Raw genomic sequence first — 26,322 nt, forward strand, 5'->3', positions numbered from 1 at the left:
GTGAGAGCTTGGTATTGTTCCATTTGTGAATGGCGGGGGAGATTGTTTAAAATATAAGTGGAATATGAAATATGACTTGACTGTCATGGAATGATAGCTGACCATCAAACCTTTTTCCAGGGGGCTGTTGCTGCTTTCTGCCCTGACAATGGGCTCAGTCCCCTCAAACACTCACTGTCAATCTGACCTTTGTATATACTGTATGTACCGTTTGTATCTATTATTAAATTAATAACAGGCTCTGTGGAAGATGCTGAAGCCAATGGAGAACTGGGAGAAGTGAGAAGCTACCCCTTCTTAACCCTTGGGAAGCATTCCAATCGGCTGATTTGCTTTGGAGAAGCAGTGGGCATTAATTGCATTTTAATCCGATATATAATTTTTTTTAATACATGGTTGTGTCTCGATTAAGAGCTATTTCTGAGGGTGCTCAACTTGCACCTGCCTCGGTTACTGCCCTCTGTGTTCAAATGGTGAACCTCAGCCTTTGGAAGTGGAGAAAAAATAAAAGTATTGGGATATTTTTGGTGGGCTTACTTATGGGACCTCATGTACTGTACATACCAGAACCTTAAAGCCTGATTTATAGGTAGATGCGCGTTGGTGTCACGCCCTGAAAATAGCCGATCTAAAAGTTTAGCCGTGAGTTTGTGGGCCCTATTTTGCGCGTCTTAAGTTCCAGGTCTTAGGACTTAACTTAAGACCTGGAGGCGTGGCCAATGCCGTTCCGCTATTTTGAGTGGCCAAAACAGCATGGGCCACGCCTCCAGGTCTTCAGTTAAGTCATAACACCTGGTTACTTGAGACGCACAAAATAGGGCCCTTAATGTCAGCTATTTTAGGGTTGCGCGACGCTGGCTCACAACTAGGTATAAAGCAGGCTTTAACTCCAGAATGCACTGACTGTAAGCTGTTCAGAACCATCAGAACTGTTCCGTTTTATAGATAGAACAGTTTTTTAACTGAAAAATGCACACTATCAAGATCTGCACATCTGGCCTTCTGAGTGCAATTGTTTCTTCTTTTTTTTAAACACACACTCCTTTATTCTTATTCTAGCATAGAAGCACTTATAGAGAGTTTTAACAGAATGCTTTTAATGTTAAATTATCTTTAAAAGTAGAGGATTATGAAGGATGCTCGGTGTCGTCGCCTTGATTATAGACCTCTTACTGTCATTGTGGAAGCCCTGATGAAGTTAACCTCTATCCCAATATGAAATGGGATTAAATATTATATTTTTTGTAGATGTATATTTTGCTGACCACCTCTACATTAACTCTGGTTGGTTTCATATTGTTTAAAAAAACCATAGTATGTCTATATGTCATGTTGGAATGTAATTCAGTGTAGGCTGTAATCTGTATGTTAATCACAACTCCTAATTGACAAACACTGTAGATATTGGTTGGCCTACAGTATGTTATCACTGACAATAATAACAACTTGATCTGAAAAGCTGTGTCATCTTGTGTTTATGACTGTGGTGGAAAAAGTACTCACATGTTTTACTTAAGAGCAGTGTTGGGCAGTAACGAATTCAAAATAATATATTACTGTAATATTATTACTTTTCCCAGTAACGAGTAAAGTAAGGTATTATTCTGCCAAAACAGTAATATAATACCATATTACTCGGTCAAAAAAGGCCTCGTTACTCGTTACTGATGACGAGCGTCATTTTTTGTCTCATTCACTCATTTAATAATAGGCTACTCTCTCTCCGTCTCTCGTAGAGGCAAGTTGTCGCATCATGTGAAAATAGAGCAGATCTACAAGCTATCAACCTACGTCAACAGAGATGATTCTTAGCTTGCAGATCAGTTCTTTTTAGCACGCAGCCAGCGCACAGTTGGAGAAGTGTTCTCCCTCGGTAAAACACCTCGTAATGAGAAGTCTCTCTCGTCTCTGTCTGTAACGTGTTGTAGCCTATCTGCAGGCTGAGCTCTCCAGCCCTCCCACACACGCACGCGCACACACACGGTGGCCCCGTGGCGTTCATAGAGGGAGACGCACGCAGGAGGAGTAGTGCTGGTCGTCAACGTTGTAAAACATCTTGGATAGACCACTGGAATAATAACTGACTGATCATCATTCATCTCAAATATAAGTCTACTACTAACCTTTATTTGCTGTTGTCATCTCAAAATGACCAGCCAAACTAAAATCCACCATTTTAGAGAGTTGTTCCAACTTCCTTGGATTAGATTAGAGTGATCAGATGCGATGCGTTTTCAACACAAATGCGCATATTATTGCCAGTCAGCTGTGTAACACTAGCTGGATAACGATGGCTCGTTGAGCCTGTATGCGCATTTGACCACATAGCAATCAACATCACTAATTAATGGCAGGTGTGTGTGTGTGTGTGTGTGTGTGTGTGTGTGTGTGTGTGTGTGTGTGTGTGTGTGTGTGTGTGTGTGTGTGTGTGGGTCCATTTGGTTCCATTTGTACACTCTCAGACCCGTTAGGGTCCATTTGGTTCCATTTGTACTCTTGCAGAGTTAAATTGACATAGGCCTAGATTTTACAATATAAATTGCGGTCCAAGTGATAGAAATGCCATTAAATGGGGGTCTGTGGCCCTAATGCATGTCAAACTGGGGGTCCTTGAAATTAAAATGGTTGAGAATCACTGCTAGAGCCGTAAAAAATCTTCTCTTATGGGGGTCCCTGGCATATCTTTTGAAATGGGGGTCCGCGGGCTAATAAGTGTCAATTTGGGGGTCCTTGACATGAAAAAGTTTGAGAACCACTGCTCTATATCTCCTCTCCTCTCTCCTCCCCCCCTTGCACTTTGGCTAATTAATATTGACTGGTGTAAGATATGTTGAAAAGGTTAAGAAATGTTCAAAAAGTTGACTTTATTGTTTCAGTTTTTGAGAGGCTGCAGCCAGTGTGTGCAGTTCAGATTGATGTTGTTTCTGTAAGGATAATTATTGTTCCAATTCCAAATATGGAATTTGTTGCAGCAAAATACTTAAAAAGATAAAGACTGTTGACTGTTTTCTATTGTTCCATTAAATTGGATTCCGTTCTAAAAGGCTAAAAACGACACGTCTTTTCTTTTGCGGGGGGGCGCGGGGAAAGTAATATAAAGTAATATGTAATATATTACTCTTGATTCCAAGTAATAAGTAATATAATATTATTACTTTTCAAATGAGTAATAAGTAATAAGTAACATATTACTCTTCTAAGTAATATAGCCCAACACTGCTTAAGAGTGAAAGTATCAATACTGCAATGTCCAGAATTCAAAAGGTATGGCATCAAAATGTACTTAAAGTAACAGAAAGTACTCATTATGCAGAATGCCCCATTTCACAACTTTTCAAATGTATAAAAAATATTTTCAAAATAGCAAATCTACAAGCTCACAATGCGTTGCGACGCATTGTGAGCTTGTAGATCGTCTATTTTCAAATGGCCGAAATGTATATAGGGCTGAAGTGGTTAATGTATGTTTTGTAATAATAATCAAAATCTACAAAGTAACTAACTAAAGTTTTCAAATAGTTGTAGTGGAGTAAAAGTATAATATTTGCCTCTGAGATGTAGTAGAAGTAAAAGTACAGAAAATTGGAAACACTCCAGTAAAGTAAAAATACCTCAAAATTGTACTTAAGTACAGTACTTGAGTAAATGCACTTAGTTACATTACACCACTGGTTTATGCACTTACTGTAGCTGTTGCCTTGGTGTATTATAGAGGAGGTCTGTTTTACTGTATGCCCTCATAATAACTGAGGTAATTGTGAAGGTTATGTTAGTTACATTTACAAGGGTAAGGCCTTGGACATAATCCTATTCATCATCAGTAAACACATGAACCACATGTTGTTAATTTGCACTTGAAGGTCAATGGCTGTCCATTAAAATCAGGCCATTTATGCAGAGCAAACCTGGCTGCTCTCCAACATATTAGGCATGGCATAGCCACTTAAAGGGATAGTTCACCCCCAAAATGACTTTTTTTCTATCGATTAGTCACCCCATGGAGACTGAATTCATGGATATTTCGATATGGATATATCGAATTCCTAAGCCAATAATTTGATGACCAGCGGACCGGTAGGTAGTGGTTCCGGTAGGAGACACAAAGGAGACTCTTTGTGTCCATGGGTCATCGCCATGCTGGCTTGTGGTGGACATTTTTGTCAAAAATGTTTTTTTTTTCCATGGACACACAAATGAGTGGAATATTACCAGAAACACAAAGAGCTATAGCCTTGATACCTTTACAGGTCTGTAACTCTGAGAGTGCACAAATGGTCCATATGGTTCTATTTGTGCACTCTCAGAGTTAGGGGGGTCCTTGAAAATAAAAGATAGTGAACCACTGTCCTAATGGACTCCTAATGTGCCACAGTGAGTCTTATGATCACAATAAGAACATTATAAAATCTAAAATGTGCCACTGACAAGGCCAAGTCTTACCACGGACACATATGTCCATGTACGGACACATTGATGACCCCTGTTTGTGTCTCCTACCGTAATCTTTTGGGTGAACTATCCCTTTAAACCCTACCATCTCTGCCGGGTGGAAAACAAAAAACTCTCTCTCTCTCTCTCTCTCTCTCTCTCTCTCTCTCTCTCTCTCTCTCTCTCTCTCTCTCTCTCTCTCTCTCTCTCTCTCTCTCTCTCTCTCTCTCTCTCTCTCTCTCTCTCTCTCTCTCTCTCTCTCTCTCTCTCTCTCTCTCTCTCTCTCTCTCTCTCTCTCTCTCTCTCTCTCTCTCTCTCTCATTCATATGCAGCAGCCACCACATGGATGGTGTTCTGTGTTAATATATTCAATAAAATCTAAATTCAGGATGAGTTTAAGGCTACACAGTGTCTCTCAGCCTATAGGCCCTATACTAGATATGTGACAATTAAAATCCTTAGGTTTTTATAGGCCTATGGATTTAGCAGCAGACCATATCAGCAGACTTGACTTTCACAGGTGAGCTACATCATCCAATTAGTAACCTCATTGGCTCTGCCAAAAAAATAAGAAGAAAACCCCACTCCTTCTTCCTCTGGGTTTGCATTCATATCAGAAAGGTCTACACAGGTTGCTGTGAGCTTCAAGGCCTATTGTTTAAAACAAACAAGCAGGCTAAAAGTCATGATGTATTGCTGTCTCACTTATCTGCCATCCCCTTTGCAGGTAGGCTAATAATCTATGCAATGGTTCTCAAACTTTTTGATTTCAAGTAGGCCTACATTTGTAGGCCTACTCTCTGAGTTACAGATCTCTGTATGGATCAATTGGAACCCCCTTAAAGAACCATGAGGGTCCCTGGACCCCACTTTGAGAACCACTGATACTGTATGTTACATTTGTCTTATTATATGTTGGAAAATTCCAACTGACATAGGGAAGTTTTCCCCATAATTTTAATGCATCCTCATCACTCCCAAATTGTATGCCTGTAATTCTAAGCTTGTTGTATAATTTATTTAAACAATGCTTTACTTATTGGGATGGCAAAATGAAATGAATGGATGAAATGAAGCCATTAAAACTGGGAAAGCATCTGTGTCATTTTTAGATTTTAGCAGTGGCTATTCAAAATTTAGAAGGCATTTGTACAATCGGCCTCAGGTCTTATGATGGAAAAGCAGCCTTTTCTTTCTAAAGTTGTCCCTCCTCACCTGCCTGTATAGATGTGCATGGGCCTGTGCGCTAACCAAGATGTGACTGAGGAGGGTAAGAGGGCAAAACTGCAGAACAATATCATAGAACACGACATATGTGAACATGCCAAGAGTGAGCTCAATGTGATGAAGGTCCTGATGCTGGGTGAGTTTCATGTTTTCTTCTGCAAAAACAAATTAGTAATTGAAGTGTTGTGTCTATAGTGAAATGATTTGTTCTGTGTGGTTTGTTTGCATATCAGGTGCTGCAGAGAGTGGGAAGAGCACCTTAGTGAAACAGATCAAGATCATCCACAGTCATGGCTTCTCCAAGCAGGAGCTCATTAGCTTTAAGGTAGGGTACAGTGTGCACTTTACAACTATTTATTTCACTATTTTTAAAAATTATTATAATAATCCATTAGTTTATTATTAGGCTCACATTGTTTTTGTCTCCGCCAGGAGACATTGTTTTCACTTTCCGTCCCGTCCCCCTCGGCCAAGCTAACATTGTTCAAGCCTCACGTGACACGTGACAATACGGTGAAATAGTGTGATCTGATTGGCTAGTGACGTATAGCGGCCTATAAATACATGCGTCACTTTGAAAGAGTCTCAGCCTCTTTCAAAGTGAGGTAAGACAGGAATAACCACGAAATGGCTGAGAAATGGCGGATACTGTAACAATTGGATAGGACACTTACACAGACAGGACAGATAGGACACTTACACAGACAGGACGGATAGGACACTTACATAGACAGGACGGATAGGACACTTATACAGACAGGACGGATAGGACACTTATACAGACAGGACGGATAGGACACTTATACAGACAGGACGGATAGGACAGTTATACAGACGGATAGGACACTTGTGTCATGTTACTATTTTTACATTTTTTTGTAAGAATTAGAACATAAGAATTAGAACATTCCCAACATTCCCAACACAAGTCTGCTGGCGGAGACTTGTGCTCCGAGGAGCACTTTTTCTAGTTATTATTTTTACTGGCAGGATAAACATGCATTTAAAAGGCATTATGATGGTTTCTTTCTTAACATCTACAAAGTGAATGTACAGTTTTCAGTAGGACTTTTTGGGGCTCTGTTATTGACATGAATGAGCACTTTTGGCTCTGACTGGGGGTCCCCTGTGCTCTTGGGCCCCTGGTCCAGGGCTAGGGTGTCCTGTGCGGCAATCCACCCCTGGGCATATCAATTAAGCCATAGTGTTGACAGAGGTTGTTATCCTTCCACAGCCTGCGGTGCTCAACAACCTCCTGACCTCTATGAAGTTTGTGTTGCTGGGTATGGGAAAGCTCAGGATCAATCTCACCAACAAGAAGAACAAGGTGAGGCCATCATCCACTTCAATGGACATTTGGACGCAGTTTGTTTGAGATGAAGATGACAATTCACCAAGTGCACTCTTTGTACTGTATATGCAGTACCTCATTGTCACACTAGGTGTCTGTATTTATCCACTGCACTGCATGTGTGTGAGGAAACGAAGGCTCTGATTTGAACAACTGAACAACATTGAAGTTCAAAATGAATGTATTCCTTCAAAAATTCAGTGTATACAGATCAATCTTGTGGAAAAGGTCATTTTCTTCCATAATATAATTCAAAAAGTGAAACTTTCATATATTCTAGATTAATTGCGCATAATTTGAAATATTTGAAACCTTTTTTTTGTTTTACTCTTGATTATGGCATAGAGCTCATGAAAATCTAAAATCCATATCTCAAAATATTAGAATATTACATAAGACCACTCAAAAATGTATGCACTCAATACTTGGTCTGGGCTACTTTTAAACAAATTACTTAATGGGCCGTGGCATGGAGGTGATCAGCCTTTGGCACTGCTGAGTTGTTATGGAAGCCCAGGTTTGCTTTGATAGCAGCCTTCAGATCATCTGTATTGTTGAGTCTAGTGTCTCACACACCTTCCTATTCACAATACAACATAAATTATCTGTGGGATTCCTGCAGGCCAGTTGGCTGATAAGTTTGGTCAGTACACCAGTTACTAGTCGTTTTGGCACTGTGGGCAGGAACCATGTCCTGCTGGAAAAGGAAATCAGCATCTTCATAAAACTTGTCAACATACGGAAGCACAACGTGCTCTACAATCTCCTGGTAGATGGCTGTGTTGAGTCTGGACTTGATAAAACACAGTGGACCAACACCAGCAGATGATGTGGCACCCATCATGACACCTGTTGATTTCTGATTTCCTTTTCCAGCAGCACTTAGCACCTGCATGCCCACGGTGCCAAAACTAAGTAGTAACTGGTGTACCGACCTGAAACATGGTATTACTGTGCTTGACCGACTGACTGACCAGCCAACTGGCCTGGCCTGAACCCCACAGAGAATCTAATCTATGTTGTATTGTCAAGAGGAAGAGACACTAGACTCAACAATACAGATGAGCTTAAGGCTGCAATCAAATCAAACCTGGGCTTCCATAACACCTCAGTAGTGCCACAGTCCTCCCTTTGGGACAGGGCAGCAGAGTGGTGCTGTGTCTGTTTGGGTAGGGAGGTAGAGAAATGTCCTGTAAGTGTAACATACTTTTCACATGGTTGACATTTCTGTCATAATACTGTATATAAATAAATATAAATCCTTTTTTTAGTGGTTTAGTTTTTGAGCTGTGCCATAATCATCAAGATTAAAACAAAAAAAGGTTTAGAATGTTTCACTTTATGCACAATGAATCTGAGTGTTTCACTGTTTGAATTATGTTATGGTAGAAAATGTCATTTTCCACGATATTTTAGGTTTTTTTTTTATCTGTATAGGCTTGATAGATACTCCTGTGTATTTAATGAGGGTATCTAAAAAGCAGATTTAACTGTATATTGTCAAGTGTTTAAAAAGAAAGCTATAAACGGTGTGTGTGTGTATGATATGGGAATCTGTATCTATTGTGTTGCCCCTTAGGTCCATGCCTGTGCCATCCTCTCTTGTATGCAGTGTTATGGGGAGGACCAGGAGCTGCTTCCCTTCGTAGCCCATGCTTTCTATGCTCTGTGGGCCGATCAGGGCGTGCGGAGCGCCACAGCCAGAGGCTGTGAGTTTGAGCTGAACGACTCTGCTCTCTAGTGAGTCAATACTTTTACTTCTACTCCACTATTTTATTTACCATTTACCACTACATCTCAGTGGCAAATATTGTACTTTTTACTCCACTACAATTATTTGAAAACTTTATTTACTTTGTAGATTTTGATTGTTATTACAAAACATGCATTAACCATTTCAGCCCTATGCATACTTAGACTATTTGAAAATAGCCGATCTACAAGTGATAGATAGATAGATCGATAGAGATGGATGGATGGATGGGGAGAGAGAGATGGATGCAGCAGATTGAACAAAGGATTGAATGTCAGGTATTTGAGCCCATGTGGAGATAGAGTATGTGTGTGCCCTATAACCACTCGGCTATCGGGCGCCCCTCATTGTTAATTTAACTCCACAAAGGAGAAAATGTATAACAGCAACGACCATTGCTAAGGTTAAATTGTCTCCAGGAAATGGGTGCTCTGAGTCTTGACATTTACAACATGTTGTTGTGTGTGGAGGCTTAATTGCAGTCTCATCATAATGGCACTGTTTGCAGATGTCTAGGAAGATGTTGATTGGATGGCAGATTATGTTTTATTGAGTAGTAGTAAAGATGAGCATTAATGCAGTGGTGGAAAGTAACTAAGTACATTTACTCACGTATTGTACTTTTTTGTACCATTTTGAGGTACATTTACTTACTTGAGTATTTCCATTTTGTGATACTTTAAACTACATCTAATAGTCTTCCCTCTTTTTCCTCTTTAGTTACTAGTTACTTTGCAGATTTATATTATTTGACATCCCCATTTTATACTTCGGCTATTGAAAAATAGCCGATCTACAAGCTCACAGCATGTGTGAGAGCTTGTTGAGCTCTGCTATTTTCCTGATGTCCACTGCTTCCCCAACATCCTTGTATTAAAGGCTATGTTCAGACTGGCAGCTGAAATCAAAATGTTATCCAGATTGGTTTGATCAAGTCTGACTAGCAAAAGAGAACTTTTTTTGCAAAGATTTCTACAGATGTTGTCTGGACACTGAAGCCTGCTTATACTTGGCTCACCAGAAAGAGCTCACAAAGTGTCACATCACTGCGGGTTGTGATCTGCTGTTATTGTCTGAATACACCTGCAAAAAAAATAAAGCTAAAGCCCGTATTTGAGAGAAAGATCGGATTTGCATGCAGTCTGAACAAAACCAAAGACATGTAAACATCCTCATGTGGGCTGAAGAGCTTTTTCAATTATTCACCTTTCACACAATCATGATGGTGTAAAGTGTCACCAAAGATTCATTTCTGTGGTAAATTTTATGGGCATTCAAGAAATGCCAGACTTGAATGGCTGCATCATTGACTGGATACTGTGGAATGCAGTTCATTAATTGGCACAATTTTTTTTCCCCGCTCTTTTGTCAGGCGTATGTGGGACTCAGGAGTGTATGGCTTTTTCTTTCAAGCAGTGTATGAGCTTGAGAAACTTGTCTGTGAGGCAACGGGCTAAACAAGTTCCCAAGTTCAGATGGGAACATGACAGCTTCATCATCGGAATTCAATAAGTGACTGTGGTTTGGAACTGGAGGGTAATGGGACACTTTACTAACTCTCTCTTCCTGTTCTCTGCTCTCTCCGATAGACCTCACGCTTACATCTCTCGCCCTCTGAACATTTTGCTGTCGTGACATACTTTTGGGGCTTTTTTTGTGCAATTTTAAGGACAGGCACCACCTCGGGCTGCGAGCAGACTTTTATTATAATCTGTCTCCCAACTTTTCTAACGTCATAGAAATATCTTGCCATCCCGGAGAATGTGACATTAATATGGCACACTGCATAATGGATGTGTTATGTGGCAGTCTGCAATAAGTAGCTCCCGCCGCTGTTGGAGAAATGGAAATGTGCTCCCCAGACATCAGTGATCCTTTGCTTGCTAGACACCTGTCCTGCAGCGCCGTGGAGAATTGTGGGGATTGTAAATGGTAAATGGTGCATTTATATAGCGCTTCTATCCGAAGCGCTTAACATTGATTGTGCCATTAACCCATTCACACACACATTCATACACCGATGGCGGAGGAAACCATGCAAGGCACCAACCTGCTCATCGGGAGCAATTAGGGGTTCAGCGTCTTGCTCAAGGACACTTCGACACTAACTCTAGGGGAGCGCCCCAGCCCGGGATCGAACTGGGAACCTTGCGGTTTTCCAGTTCACTCTACCCGGCCACTCTACCCATGAGCCACTGCCGCCCCATTGTTAGTGTTAGCCTTCATGATTTTCGCGGGATAAACAATGACTTCATGAACATGCACAGAAACAGATTTCACCCACTGATTAAACCTGTGATGTGACGATAAAACTGATTCTGATGAACAGATATACAATTAGCACAATATCACTTGTACTGTATACCCATTGGACCGGACAAACTTTAAAGCCTTTTTTTTATCTGTTTGAATGTGTAGTTACTACACTTTGGCTTTATAAGGCAGTAAAATGGCATACCTGCAAGTATGCCGGATCATCGCCCCCCTGCCCCTCCAAACCCAAGTGCTTTTGAGACTGCCCAATGTCCCCAGTCCTATTAGTCTGTCACCTGAGCCCGCTGAATTACAATTACAAGGCTGACCGGACACCCTGACTTGCTCTGGGTTTCCCGTATACAGTATGTATTGGGGCACAGAGTCTTTGAGGGAGGGGGACATGCACCCTGGAGTGTGACGTGATGAGACTGAACCTGACTGGAATGTCGCCTGTCTGCTCCTGCCTAGATGAGATGATGGGAGTGGGTGGGCACTGCTGGTGGTATAGGGCTGACTGCACCCTGTAGCTTTGTGTTAATAACAACCTGTGGTTTTATATCCTGTGCCAGCTGCCTGTCTGCTGCTTTGGGAGAGAGCGCATTGTTCTGACCTTTGATCACGATAATTGACCAAAGGTCAAATTTGGTCACGATTTAGGTGAACCTTTTCATTTGATGGATGTTTTTGGTGCAGATTTACATGTCGCAATGTGTGACGTGTGCTATTTTCTGCACGATTTAATGCTCTATTATTCTATGCAGCTAGACATTTTAGGAGGTATGAACCAAGTGGCTCACACAGTATATTAGGCTTTATGGTAGAAATTGTGGACGCAGCACATCACTTTGTGCCGCGCTGCTATTTTTGAACATTTTTGAAAAATGTGTGAGAACTACTGATTTTAGAAGGCATTTGTAGAATCGGCCTCAGGTCTTAACCACTAAACGGTGTTTAGCAGTTGACTTGAGCAGCTGGCCCATCATGTGAACAAACACTGGTGTTTTCATCTTCAGATGTCTTTTCTGTTGTAATGTTACTTCGATCCCCTTCTTTTCTAGCTTCTTTGAGAACATCAGTCGGATCATTGCTCCAAACTTCATTCCTACAGAGATGGATGTATTGAGAGTGAGAGTGAGGACTTGTGGAATCGTCCAGACCCAGTTTCAAGTTAATGAAATGATCCTTCGGTAAGTACTTGTAAAGCCTGGGGATATTTATTTATACTTTGTTGATGGCCAGCAACACAAACTGGTTATCAGTTAAAGAAAATATGCCTCAGAAAATATGCATAATTGGTAATGCATATTTTCTCAGTCATAACTAAAATGTAGCCTGATATCCAGACTTATGTTATTATTGGACATTAGATTCCCTTCTTGGGAAGTTTGATAAGGTCCTCCTTATAACCGCTAAACCCTGCAACCAGCTAGTTCCTACCTATGGCTACTTAGGACCTTACAAAATTAGCTGAGCCTGCTAACAGCCACACACTTTCTTATGGTCTCCCCTTTATGGTTATGGTTGTGTCAGAGTGACGTCAGAGGTCCGCCCGCTTGCCTGCCGACCGGCCGGCGGCCACCCGCCCTCCCTCCCATTAGCCAATTTTAATATAGGATACTTATACCGTTTCCTGGTACTGTGATATGCTAACACTGAGATCTTGTGTCAAAATGAATTATTTATGTAGAGCGGCCCTTCTACAGAACAACACCTCCACTGTACAGTAAAGTATGTACCGTAGCTTCTTCAAACGGTACACATACAGAATGTCTGTCGGTTCATACTTGGATTAGTCACTTCTCATCTCTCCCGTTCTTATGCGAGAGCTTCTGGGAACTCAGATTATTCAAGTAACCCATTCAATCCGGTAACGCATATGTGTCATTTTAGATTTTAGCTATAACCATTATTTTTATACTTTGGCTATTCAAAAATAGCAGATCTGCAAGATTTGGATTGAATGGGTTAATAGCTGCACCTTTCCCACTTAATTGGGGCATGATGTCATTATAGGCAGAAATGTTCAAATTAAACATTTAGGGTGATTTCATCATCTTAATTGTAAGCACAATATGACCAGGATGCTATTATGAGCTCACATACTGAATTAATGTCTTTTTACCCCAACCCAAATCAGACTTAAATTTAAGATGCATAATTTTATAGATTTGCCTTCACATGAGTCACCCCAGTAAAGATTTTCCAGCCTAGTGCGACTTCAAACACTACAGTTCTGGGTTACTGTCCTCCAGTTTTTGAAAGATGACTCTTGAGTGGATAAATGTTTGATTTCCGTAGACATGAGTAGAGCAATCATGCACCTGGTGTCAGGTGAGTGTCTGGTCTATTGCCTGTGTCACCTAGACTCACAGCTTGATGCATGACTTACAATCTTTGACATTGTGAGGAAATGGTCTGTTGGATACTTTTTAGTTTAGAAATTGGTCACGGTGCTGAAAAAACAACTCCTTGACCTACTGGCAGCATGCACAAGACATTTGGCGCTGATCGGTCCAGCGGTTTGTGAGATTATCCCCAGAAAGGAAGAGAAAGACTCACTCAGACTCTCTCTGTGATAGCTCGGCCCCAGTGGTGGAAAAAAGTACTCACATTTTTTACTTTAGTAAAAGTATCAATTCTGCAATGTAGAAATGCATAACATACACATAACATAAAAGTCTGGAATTCAAAATGTACTTGAGTAAAAGTACAAAGGTATTGGTAAATTGTACTTAAAAAGTGTACTTAAAGTACTCATCATGCAGAATGTCCCATTTCACAACTTTTCAAATGTATTAAAAATCTTTTGAAAATGGCAGATCTACAAGCTCACATTGTGACTACTTCATGGAAGTAGTCTATTTTGTAATTGGCGGCACCTGGTGACAAATATGTAACTACACTGAATGAGAACATGGAAGCTGTTTTTTAAAATGTTATATTTCTGACAGATTTAGCGGAAATGACCGGTCTACAAGCTCTCATCCTATTTTCGCTCTCCCTGAAAAATCATGCTTATAGTGACATGCCCAAAACGGGGATGCCAGGTTGAGAGTTGGCCTGTGAAAATTAGAAATAAAATGTATTTAACTAATGAAAAATAACACGAGCGTGTGACTAAAATAATGACTACATTGGATCTATTGTAAGATTTCCTGAATAGTAACGGTTTGGACATGTGTTTCCACCTGACAGACAGCATGCTTTATACATGTCATCACTGGTTCATTGACCTTATTGTCTTGCTGTGTTGACAGCTTGTATGACGTCGGGGCCCAGCAGAGCCAGAAGAGGAAGTGGCTTGGCTGCTTTGACTGCGTCCAGGCCGTGTTGTTTGTGGTGGATCTGAGTGGCTATGATGTGAACATGATGGATGACGCCTCACCTGGGACACAAAGAGTAATGTAGTGTTCTCTCTCTCTCCCTCTCTCTCAAAAAAAACAAAAAAACAAGTTTTTAATATCGACTCTTAATGCATTTATGCCTTTTTATCAGAACCCGGGTTCAGAAACGATTATTTACTAATGTTGATGGATGATTGAATTGAGGAGTGTCTGTTATTAGAATTCCTCTCATAAGTGTCGAAATGCGTCGGTCAGCTTTTGCCTTGCTCATCTGCTAAAAAAATCATATATTTTTTTTCACCTGAAGACGGCGTGCCTCAGTATTTTTTCCCTATAGTCTGCCTCACCACAAGCAGAACTTTGGTTTTCTTTGCTTCTATTCCTACACCTGTTCGACTGAAGAGCACCTGTTTTGAGCCACTGTGATTGAACCCAAGCAGCGCTTCCTTTTCTTTTGTTTTATCTTCTCATGTCTTTTTCTCACATATTTTGCTGCATCAGAGCCGGCTACAGGGAAGCCTTGATCTGTTTACCTCCATCTACACAAACACCGCTTTTAAGGACACGCCGTGGGTAAGTTTTAAATGGCCTAATGCAATTGGACACATTAACCACTTAATCACTAGCTGCAGACATACTTGTGGAGGTCAATGTTAAGTCAACCGCTTTATACCCCACCAAGATGTCTGCGCTACCAAATGACACTTGTTGACGCCTCCTTCAGGATTTTTTGGTACGCACTATAGGATATGGGTCTGTCGGTCTGTACATGGCCCCCTCCTTTTTATCCTCTACACCAAATCTCTTCCACGACAATAGTCTTACAAGCTCACAATACATTGCAAAATAAATGCAATTTTCACTGAATGTTAGCCTGTTATTACATGCCCAGAATAGGTTTATGTGGTTAAAATGTATCTTCCCCCCACCCCCTATTGTTTACCAGTATGTTGGACACACTGTGTGTATTTGGATGTCTGTATACACCCAGTTAACTCTGGGTGTGAGAGGAATACTGAGTGCCCGTTGGTATAATAATCACCTTGCCAAGCAGACGGGCACAGCTGTGATTGCCCCTGACACGGATAATTAGTGCAGCTGGAGGTGTAACGGAGGTCTCAAGGCAGGTGATTTGTGTTCGGCATGTCGGCTGGAAAGCTTGTGTAATGAGTTTGTTTGATTTCCTTTCTGTTTTAAATTGTGGTGATATTTAAAGAGCCATGTACAGTGTGAGTCACTGGATGTTGGTCACAGTGATATGTTTATCAGTGAGCAGCTGGGTGTAGGTTTGTTTCTACTTTTGCTCTTGCATGATTTCCACCCCTAGGCAGTTAATTATACCCTTTTCCATCTATTTCCTATACACAGCAGCAGTGGTTAAAAGGGGAGGTGGGGGGGGGGTCAATATAAATGTTTTCATACGTCACTCACTCAAGGGGATGATGTCAAGGTTTGGGATCTCAGACTTCATCACAATACGTTACTTGGCAGTCTAACAGTTTGTTTTTATCAAACAGACAAAAGAGATGAATGAAACGGAAGATAAGTCAATTACCTTGTGTTCTTTTTACAGCATAAAGAATTATGGGCAATAATTAATTTGATCATTTAATTTGGGCTGTCTATAATTTTATCATAATTGAAGGGGGGCACACACTTGACCACCTTTTTATATCAAACTTTGCAACCCCAGACACGGCAAGGTGAACTACATATTTTGTATTAAAACATATACCATGCAGAATTTTCTAAAATAGAACGTCCCACATTGTAGCCTTTAAGCGTACTTGTAGAATTTCACTCAACCATGGTGACGGTAGGGATGGTGCACGCTCCTTTAGTGCCGAGTGTCTTTCTTTTGATGGACTTGAAGCATCTGTCAGGGGCTAGCCTTGATGTGCATGGGTTAATGGTCTTGAAACATCTGCCAGGGGCGAGCCTTGATATGCATGGGTTAATGGACTTGAAGCATCTGCCAGGGGCTAGCCTTGATGTGCATGCAATGAAGGTCATTGGGGATGTTCAGTCTGTCTCTTGGCTCTGGATAAATGGAGTGTTCCTGTTAGTAGTTGTCCATGGTTGGTGACTCTCAGCAGAGACAGTGACTTGCTGTATCTTGCCCTTTTGGAATGGATGACACCAGATGGTGGAGAAGGGTGTCAGGAGTTAAGTACAGAGGAACTTTATTTGACAACGTATCCTGTACTACTTGAAAGTGCAGTATTAGCACTTTATACACAATTCACTTTAGTATACAAATGTATTGCCCTCTAAAACGCTAGTTAGTGCAATAATATATGAGCCAAGTAAAAATGTGTTTTTGTCTTAGCCTTAAATGGATAACTTTGCACCTTTTTTGTACCGTTTCGTACCCTGTTATTTTATTTGTATTATGCTTTGCTTTCCCTGTGTAATGTACGCTTTTGTCTGCTTGTTTTTGTGGTGACTGCGGGTGTACACTAGCATCTTTGCTAGATCCGGTGTATTTACAGTACATTACATCGATATGTATTGTTCATTAATATGCAGTGTCCGGGGGGGGGGATCTTCCAGCTTCTCATATAGTTGAAAGAAGCACATTATGTTCATGTTGATGTTGCCAGTTTGATTTCCCTCGCATGCTTACAGTGGCAGCATCACACTGCACTTATCAATCAATCATTCATTATCGATGACATTGTATACTTCGTTTTGCAAGGTTGAGACAATCATTACAATATACTGTATCACCCTTGTTGTTTTGACATACCAACTTAAGAAAATATTTGTATTGTCACACATGAGTCTTGAAGTAGTTTATACCAAAGAAAGATAATTAGTTTTGTGTGCACGTCCAATTATTTCAGCATGTCCAACAGACATGCAAAAGTGTCACTTTTCAGCTACAGTCACCTTTTTGAACCCAAATAGGGCAATTGTGTGACACCTGACCCGAAAGAAAAAAACATGTCACCTTTTTCACCTCGGGGCTGTTTGCATGCCTGCCAGTATGTTTGCATCCTGTTGAAAATGTACCACTGACAAATGTCAGTGATGTGCCAATTTCTAACCATTTCTCTAAACTATACTATTGATTTGTAAATTGTTTCTCTTCTAGATTCTGTTTATGAACAAAACTGATCTTTTCCGGCAGAAGATCCTATACTCGGGAAGACACTTAAGGTTGTATCTCCCATCTTATAAAGGTATGCCTCTATAACCTCTTTTGTGTATTGAAGTTTTTGGTGAAATTGGTGGAAACAACAATGTTGTGTTCTCTCACACCCTTCTACCTTCTCTGGTCATACTGATTCCTGCTTGACAAGATTTGGAGTGATAATTGCTACATTACTAAAAAATGGACTGAGTTGAATTAACTTTGAGGGTTATATTGTGTATAACGTTGCAAATAACTACAGTTGTGTGTGTATACTACTACTACGGTCATTAAATTGTCTCCTTTGGGAACTCTCAAATGTTCTAAGATTCAGGACCTTGGATTCCCGGAGGAGTTGTGTGTATTCACACCACACCAGTTTCTTTTGTTGCCTTTCCATATACTGTAGGCATGGTTCACAGCATTTCTTTTATCATTGGGGAATCCAAATCCCTTGCTGCCAGAGATTGCCACAGTTCTTAGACACAGTTGTTCTGGTCATACATCTAATCTAATTCTGTGCATGACAGTGCATGGTCACATTCGGCCTCATCCAGAACACCTACTGTACCAGAAATAAAGGCTCACAATATTCACTACCTTGACTTGATGCTTTGCAACTTGTTATGAGCTAGAAGAGCTGATATTTTAAAATGGGCAGCTGACAGCTGAGTAAGCAGGCACTGACTCAGTGTTGTCGCAGCTGTAAACTTGGGAGTATGAAGCTCTTGCGGCTGATTTATACTTGATTGTATGACCCTTTCCCTCCACAAAGTTGACGTATTTAAGATGTGGTGCGTCATGTGACTGATCCAAATGATGATTTAATAATACCATTTGTCTCCCTGTAGGAGCTGATGGTGACGTGGATGCTGCAGCGTACCACATCGCCACCATGTTTCTGGAGTGTAACGACATGTCCAACAAGCCCATCTACCACCACTTCACCATCGCCACAGACACCTCCAACATACGGGTGGTGTTCGAGGTGCTGACGGAGCAAATCGTCAAGGAAAACGGCGACCGCGTCTCTGCTCTGACGCTACTCTGAAGATACTATGCAGATTGTGTTTTTTTACTGAACTCTAAAGAGTGATTTATACTTGTTTGCGTGTTGGTGTCGCGCACCAAAAATGCCAGAGAGAGGTCCTCTTGGGTAGACATTTAGCTCCACTGCACAAAATGATCTTTCATGCTTTTCATGTTGATTGTTCTGGCTAGTGACATTGATTTAATAACCCTGTAGGAGAGGCTGATTACTGGCAGTCCTCGGATATTAAACGCCTCCTCATGCTGTGTCCTAAACTTTGAATTCATTACTAGTGTGGTAAAACTGGGCCCAAGTGCCCAGTTTTACCACACTAGTCCAGCCATTTGGTGTTGACGATGGGCATGCTCCCGTCTCCAGGAATCCCCGTCACCATGGGAATCCTCTTGTTGATCTGCTATTTTTGGAGCGCGACACTGCATGACCAAATCACCCATAAGCTTGTCTGAGCAAAGCCATGAATCGTGGCTCATAGCGCTAATAGCATCAAGTACAGAGCTAGAGCCATGGCTTTGCTAAAACGGTATAAAAATCTATGGGAAGTACATCAGGTTGTATTTTTTTTATTTTAAAATTCAATTTTAAAGCTTTTGTTTTTAATAAATATTTAATTGATAAAGCTCTATCTTTTTCATTCCTCTTAATGGCGGTACACTTGCAGGTGGCTAGGGTTGTGGTGGGGTTTAATCGAGGTACTACTACAGGTGGGTAGGGTTGTGGTGGGGTTTAATGGAGGTACTACTGCAAGTGGGTATAGGTTGTGGTGGCGGGGTATAATGAAATGTGTTTTTTATTACTTTATTTAAGATACATATTTTTTTTCTTTTTCTGCCTTTGTACTGATATAGTATACCGTAGATGGACAGGAAATTGAGAGGGAGATGGGGAGTGACACGCAGCAATGGTCGTCGGGATCGGGATTCAAACCCGCGACAGGCAGCCTAGGTGCCCGGACCACAAGGCCAGCGGCCTTTCATTATATCAAGTTGACCTGGGTGTAATGAAATGTAATCATTCCTCTTAATGGAGGTACTACTGCAGGTGGGTAGGGTTGTGGTGGTGGTTTAATGACATTTGACCCAAAATACACAAACGTGTTATACTTGGAGTTTTTTTGAGTATATATAGTTTTTTGTCGTATTTTCTAAAAGGCCTTAAACTTTTAATTCTCAATCTGTAAAGTGAAATGACTGGTGGCTTTGTCTTTAGTGCAGTTTGAGGCTAGAGATGGGGGCACATGCAGAGCACTGGTGTTATTTTGGGAAAATCACGATTGAAATTCTACTTTAATAATAAAACCAATAATTTTATCTAAAATATGTACATACTAAAATATCAAAACCGATATGTAGAACCAAAATGGTTTCCTTTATCTGTTAGATTTAACTTGATGCCAACAAAGTACAAACAATTGCTGTCTTGAGGATGATCAGAGTATCTCCTCTGTGTCTTTATTGTACATGAAGACGAATGTAAACGTGGAGATGCACAATTAATCTAGTAATGACAACTTGGATGAATATGTACATTATTATTACAGTGCATTATGTAAAATATTGTGAACACATCAGCCAGCAAGAACGTTGTAGAGGCATTGGCAAAATAGAAAATAAAACTTCAGTTCTTTCATTTAGTGGAACAAAGATGCATCTTCAGTTTCCACCACAACCAAGGCTTATCCTGCCCCATGATACAATACTGGTCAATATTCTGCACAGTCCGTGGCGTCCAATGACAGGAGGACATCGGCTTTACACTTGAATAACCCCTTGACGCTTCGGTCAAGTTCACAGCTCTGCAGGTTGGGTGTAATGTCTTTGATGCATATGGGCTGTTGGGGGGGAAAACACAAAGGGATGTATTACAGAGGGATTCGATACATCCTCCTTGCCAGCACGTAGTTAAGCCTGTTGCAATTACATAATCGCCTAATCACAATTATTTGAGACGATCACAATATTTTTTGCATAATCGTCATAATCGTTTCCATGTTGAAAAATACACCAAAATCATTTTCAAAAATAGCTCAAAACGCGTCATGATGTGATGCATTTTGAGCATGTAGATCGGCTATTCATGTTTTTTTTTTTTTTTGTATAAAGTTATTCATGTAAGTTATTCATATCTGCCCTGTGCACCTTTTGTTGACGAAGCCTAAACGCCAAACAAATGTAATTTTTAATCATTATATTCCAATGTTGAACGACAGAAAAGCAATTAAATTCAATTATTTGAGTAAATGTCATTGTGACACTTTGAGAACACACGTGACAGTGGTTCTCAAAGTGGTCCTTGGGGGGGGGGGGGGGGGGGTCCCCAGCAAAATTAGTTCATAATAAAGCATCACAATGACACAATCAGTTTAACCACTTTAACTGTATTTTATACTTCGACTATTTTCAAAAATAGCAGATCTGCAACTTGTGTGCAACACATTGAGATCCTGTAGATCTGCTATTTTTGAAAATGTTTGGTGAGTAAAAAGTGAACAACTTTGAAATATTTTTCCCTGGCACAAAACATTTTAAGATGGGGGTCCACATTCAAATACATATCAATTTGTGGGTCCTTGACATGACATTTTAGTAGCCTGTAGTAGCCGTAGCCTACAACTGTAAAGTGACTTCCAGCTGTCTTAGTGCTCTCTATGACCTGCATGGTGCTGAAGGGACAGCTCCCCCATGCGAAATACGGTGGAAACCTAAAGGGATATATTTCACTTTCAAGCATGTTTGGGGTAATTTTAACATCTACTCAGGCTTTTGAGGAGAAGGACGCCGACAGTTTAAGTTGTTTGATTCAGTATTTAGATATTTTCATTTTATCATACACGCCCACTTCCTATACAAATCCATTGTAACTTCAAACAATGATAGAGATTCATTGAAAACACTCGTGTTTGGTTCTGGTGACTCATATTGTCCTTCTAACACGTGAGGGGCCGTGTTTTTACAATTACTACTTCATTTATTTTTTATATATATTTTTTTATAATTTTTGAAAAAAAAGATGTGAACATTAAATAAAATAAATGAAAAAAGTAATTGAAAAAACACGGCCGCCTCACGTGTGTATTGTTTATTCTCTTTGATGACATTCTATGGCAATCAGCTTTGATTCAATTCTATGATAAAGACTTAACAGTTGAAGATGTTTCTGTCTGAATTAGCCGCTATCATCCTATAATAATACTTACAGTGTTAAAGAAGAAATTCAGAGAACCAAAGTTGTGTTGTGCGGTGTGGGTGTTTCCCAGAGGTTCTCTGCCCTCTTCAGATGAGTCCCTCTCGGCTCTCCGGAGGTTCGGGAACCGTCGGAACCCGGATAGCAGGCCGGACGCTCTGCCCACGGAGTAGTAGCTCGGACCGGCGGTCACCTGCTTGTACCAGGCTTCCGTTGGACTGCAGCGCAGCAGCATGGAGAGAACCGCGAGAAAGAAGGTGAGTTTAACTGACATCTCCATGAGAAAGTCAAGTCGATTGGCGGTGGCTTAAATGTTCCTGTCTCTCCTGTCCAACTTGAAGCGACTGGTCGCTCTTCTCCTCTCACTTGGCTACTTGTAGGTCTGATCTTGTTTCGAATGTCTTCTCTACTTATTAAAGAGACCCTGCGTGATCGTAGGCGATGCCTCTTGTGCACTACTTCATTGGAATGCCTTGTGAGGGCAGCATATTGCCTACACTGTCTGGAGTGGGTATAACCTCGCGTCACCATGGGCTTTCCAGGAGTGGGCAGGGCCAGGGTATAGGCTAATTGATTTCTATTGGAAATAATTGAATTCCTGTGTCGGCTGACTTTAGTTTCAAGACTGCAGTAGCCTATGCTATAGGATACTAGGAGGGTAATAATGTAGAACTGTGGTAATTATCTCTCTTCAAACTTTGTTTTGTGCCCAAGGCACACGAAAGAGCAAGTCAAAATCACAATGCACACACCTGTATTGATATCTGTGCAAAATAACCTCTAGGCTATAACATTTTTTGTCTCCGCCAGGACGAAAGGCATGGCCGAGACTATGTTTTGCACCGTGTGTGTGTGTGTGTGTGTGTGTGTGTGTGTGTGTGTGTGTGTGTCCATCTGATTAGCTAATCAACGGCACCATTGGCTTGATCACAGCGAAGGGTCACTGATAAACGCCTCAGCATTTAACACATTAATTAAGACCTGAGGCACATGTACAAATGTAACCGGGCGTTTTCTGAAAAACTATCAGTGGTGCTCAAACTTTTTCATGGCCAGGACGCCCAAATGTATTTGGCCGCCGACCCACATCTCAAATATATCTTGTTCCAGGGACCCCCAGAATAAATAAGAGAAGATGTATGTAAAAAGTAAATAAATAAATAAATGATATTCCAAATACGCTGGAAACAAATAATTTAAAACAGCCAAAGTATTAAATATGCAGGGTCAAAATGTATTCATTTAATTTTAATAAGTAATTTGATTATTAACACATTTTGTCTAGGACCCCCTGGAACACTCTCAAGGACTCAATGGGGTCCCCGGATCCCACTTTGAGAACCCCAGTTTTAGAACATATCAATCATATCGATTTTGGGTCCCACCATGGGTGTGAGGTATCATTACTATTTCCTCATAATAATAAATGGGAGGAAAAAAAGAAAAAAGACCAGAATATCCTGCAAGGTTCATCATGTTTGAATGGTGTCAGTTGCTGCACCTTGGCGCCACCCTGTGGTCATACGGTTGCACCCCACAACTTAAACTTTACAGATGTTCATGCAGCTAGAACCACAGTCCACAGCTTCTCAAACCTTTTCATACCCCCCCCCCCCCCCCCCATCATGACACGTTGTGACCTTGTAGGTCGGCTATTTTGAGGTCACAGTAACTTTCTCTAACACTTTTAGGCGGTCATTGAGGTTTCCTCTTTTTGCGATCATTGTGCTGAATGTTGATATTTCTTTCCCACACTGTAGATAGTTGTTTCTCTCTACACCATACTAACAACTAGGTTCAACTTGGGTCACAGTCTCAGTTCATAATCCAACTCTCTGCCCCAATACTGATAATACAAACATAATCCAACTCTCTGCCCCAATACTGATAATACATACATAATCCAACTCTCTGCCCCAATACTGATAATACAAACATAATCCAACACTCTGCCCCAATACTGATAATACAAACATAATCCAACTCTCTGCCCCAATACTGATAATACACATAATCCAACTCTCTGCGATGTGATGATGAAGTACTGTAGCTGAAAAGACCTGGCTGCAATGTTTATTTTAAAACATGCTACTTTGTCAAGATTTTGTTTTGTTGTCATAAAGTAATGTCTTCTACGTATGTGACAAACAGATTGTTGTCACAATAACGTACCGAGTAGATGTTTCTTTGTCAAGGTAGTTGTTCTCTGACATTGTTATGTATCAATGTGATAATTGCCCTTGTGTTACTGTATGTCTCTGAAGTAACTTAAAATCACCTTTATACTCCATTCTGCTGCTCGATTTGAACTGTAGCAGATTGCCTTAACTATGTGTGAATGCCTAAATGCATTGAGTTGCTGCCATGTAATTAGCTGATTAGAAATGTGTGTTAAGGTGCCGTTGGACAGGCAAACCTAATAAAGTGGCCGGTGGGTGTATATTCCAATACTGTTTGTTCAGTAACAGGGGTTTCCCCATCTCTTCGCTTCTAAACCTAGAATAACATTTCAAGTGGGTTATATAATTAATCCAATCAGGAAAAAAAATACCATTACTGCATCGAAAGTAATCAACAACCTATAATATAAAAACCGGTCAAACATTGGCCAAATTGTCAAATAATATAAGAAAGAGGCAAACATTTTGAAAATGGCAGATCTACAAGCACTTGGAGCTTTCCAAGTGCTTGTCAGGGTGGGGGGTCCCCAGTTCAAATATGATTATTGTGGGGGGTCACGGCTTGCAAAGGATGAGAACCTTTGATCTAAAAGAAGGAAGGCCTTCATTGAAAAAATGTTGGGAGCCACTGTGAGCAGTCAATGTCCAACAAAAACAGGAAGGACATTCAAATGAATCTTTCATTTTCTAATTCTTTGAATAAAATGTGTATAGCTGTTGTAGTTTAGAACCCTGCTTATTGTCATGATTACCTTTATGGCTTTTCTTCCCTATTAATCAACTGGAAATAATCTATATTCATAATTTTGATCTGACTGCTGTATTTTTTACCCATAGTGCTGATTGCTTCTTATTGTCAGTAAGAAGGAAGTCATACTAGGGTTCATGATGTCTTGCGCAGCACAAACAGATTCTATATGAGCACATCACTCATTACATCTTCCTAGTTCAGTCTTCAGCTCCACTGGAGACTGAAAGAAAAGACCCTATTAGGTCAACTGATAAATGCCTCAGCATTTAACACATTTAGACCTGAGGCTGATTCTGTACAAATGTAACAGTTTTCTGAAAATCTATCAGTGGTGCTCAAACCTTTTTCATGGCAAGGACCCCCACATTTATATGTATTGGGCTGCCGACCCGCATCTCAAAGATATCCTGTTCCAGGGACCCCCAGAATAAATAAGAGAAGATGTATGTAAAAAGCAAAACAAATATATATATAAATTCCCAATATGCTGGGAACAAATAATTTAAAACAGCAAAGTATGACACATGCAGGGTCAAAATTGATCAATTAAAGTTTAATTAAGTAATTTGATTATTAACACATTATGCCTTGGACCCCCTGGAACACTCTCAAGAACTCAATGGGGTCCCCGGATCCCACATTGAGAACCCCAGTTTTAGAACCTATCAATCATATCAATTTTGGGTCCCATATAAGGTGTGAGGGTAAAAAAACAGTTATCATTACTCTTTCCTCATGATAAATGGGAGAAAAAAAAGAAAAAAGACCAGAATATCCTGCAATAATGCCAAGGTTCATGTTTGAATGGTGTCAGTTGCTGCACCCGGGTGCCATGCGGTTGCACCCCACAACTTAAACTTTACAGATGTTCATGCAGATAGAACCACAGTCCTAGAGCAGTGCTTCTCAAACCTTTTCATATCTCCCCAAATATGTATTTGGGGTTGATTTTGGTTGATCTGAAAACAAGTTTTTTTTTGGAAAATAGCTGATCCACCAGCTCCCCTGTTACATCATGACACGTTGTGACCTTGTAGGTCGGCTATTTTGAGATCACAGTATCTACTTTATTTAACACTTTTAAGCGGTCATTAAGGTTTCCTCTTTTTGCGATCATTGTGCTGAATGTTGATATTTCTTTCCCACGCTGTAGAGAGTTGTGTTTCTCTCTACACCATACTAACAACTAGGTTCAACTTGGGTCACACAGTCTCAGTTCATAATCCAACTCTCTGCCCCAATACTGATAATACAAACATAATCCAACTCTCTGCCCCAATACTGATAATACAAACATAATCCAACTCTCTGCCCCAATAATAATACAAACATAATCCAACTCTCTGCCCCAATACCAGGGGTGCAATGCTCACTGGACGGCCTTGCACGCCGTGCCGTAACCTATTTAACCAGGAGCACACGCACGCATAGATTTAAAACTACTTTAAATTCGCACCTCAACAAAGTTTTCAAAGGCTCCCCACTCACACCTAGCGAATTAACATAGGAATAAGCCTAGATGCATATCAATTGTCCATTGTGTGACTTGCAGTGTAAGTGTTAAGCGACGTGCGCGTCACGTCATTGAAATGGAGTGCAAGAACATACCAAATGAGCATTGCATGCCTGCCTAATACTGATAATACATACATAATCCAACTCTCT

The 26,322-nt window shown here is 40.6% G+C and overlaps 2 protein-coding genes across 2 annotated transcripts; one reads left to right on the forward strand and one right to left on the reverse strand.

Annotated features, from left to right (window-relative positions):
* Positions 1–5,655: 5,655 nt before the first annotated feature.
* LOC311054753 (guanine nucleotide-binding protein G(o) subunit alpha-like) lies at positions 5,656–18,546 on the forward strand (the record flags this gene model as incomplete). The annotated part of the gene is made up of 9 exons (XM_084070758.1): positions 5,656–5,791; positions 5,889–5,980; positions 6,890–6,982; positions 8,586–8,746; positions 12,074–12,202; positions 14,273–14,414; positions 14,861–14,932; positions 17,457–17,544; positions 18,347–18,546. 9 exons carry the CDS (start codon positions 5,656–5,658, stop codon positions 18,544–18,546), a joined length of 1,113 nt encoding a protein of 370 aa, XP_083926884.1.
* Positions 18,547–20,245: 1,699 nt separating this feature from the next.
* LOC311054754 (neuropeptide B-like) lies at positions 20,246–22,000 on the reverse strand (the record flags this gene model as incomplete). The annotated part of the gene is made up of 2 exons (XM_084070759.1): positions 20,246–20,374; positions 21,740–22,000. 2 exons carry the CDS (start codon positions 21,998–22,000, stop codon positions 20,246–20,248), a joined length of 390 nt encoding a protein of 129 aa, XP_083926885.1.
* Positions 22,001–26,322: the final 4,322 nt, after the last annotated feature.

Source organism: Gymnoscopelus microlampas, assembly GCF_963454915.1.
Source record: "Gymnoscopelus microlampas genome assembly, chromosome: 11".
NCBI lineage: Eukaryota > Metazoa > Chordata > Actinopteri > Myctophiformes > Myctophidae > Gymnoscopelus > Gymnoscopelus microlampas.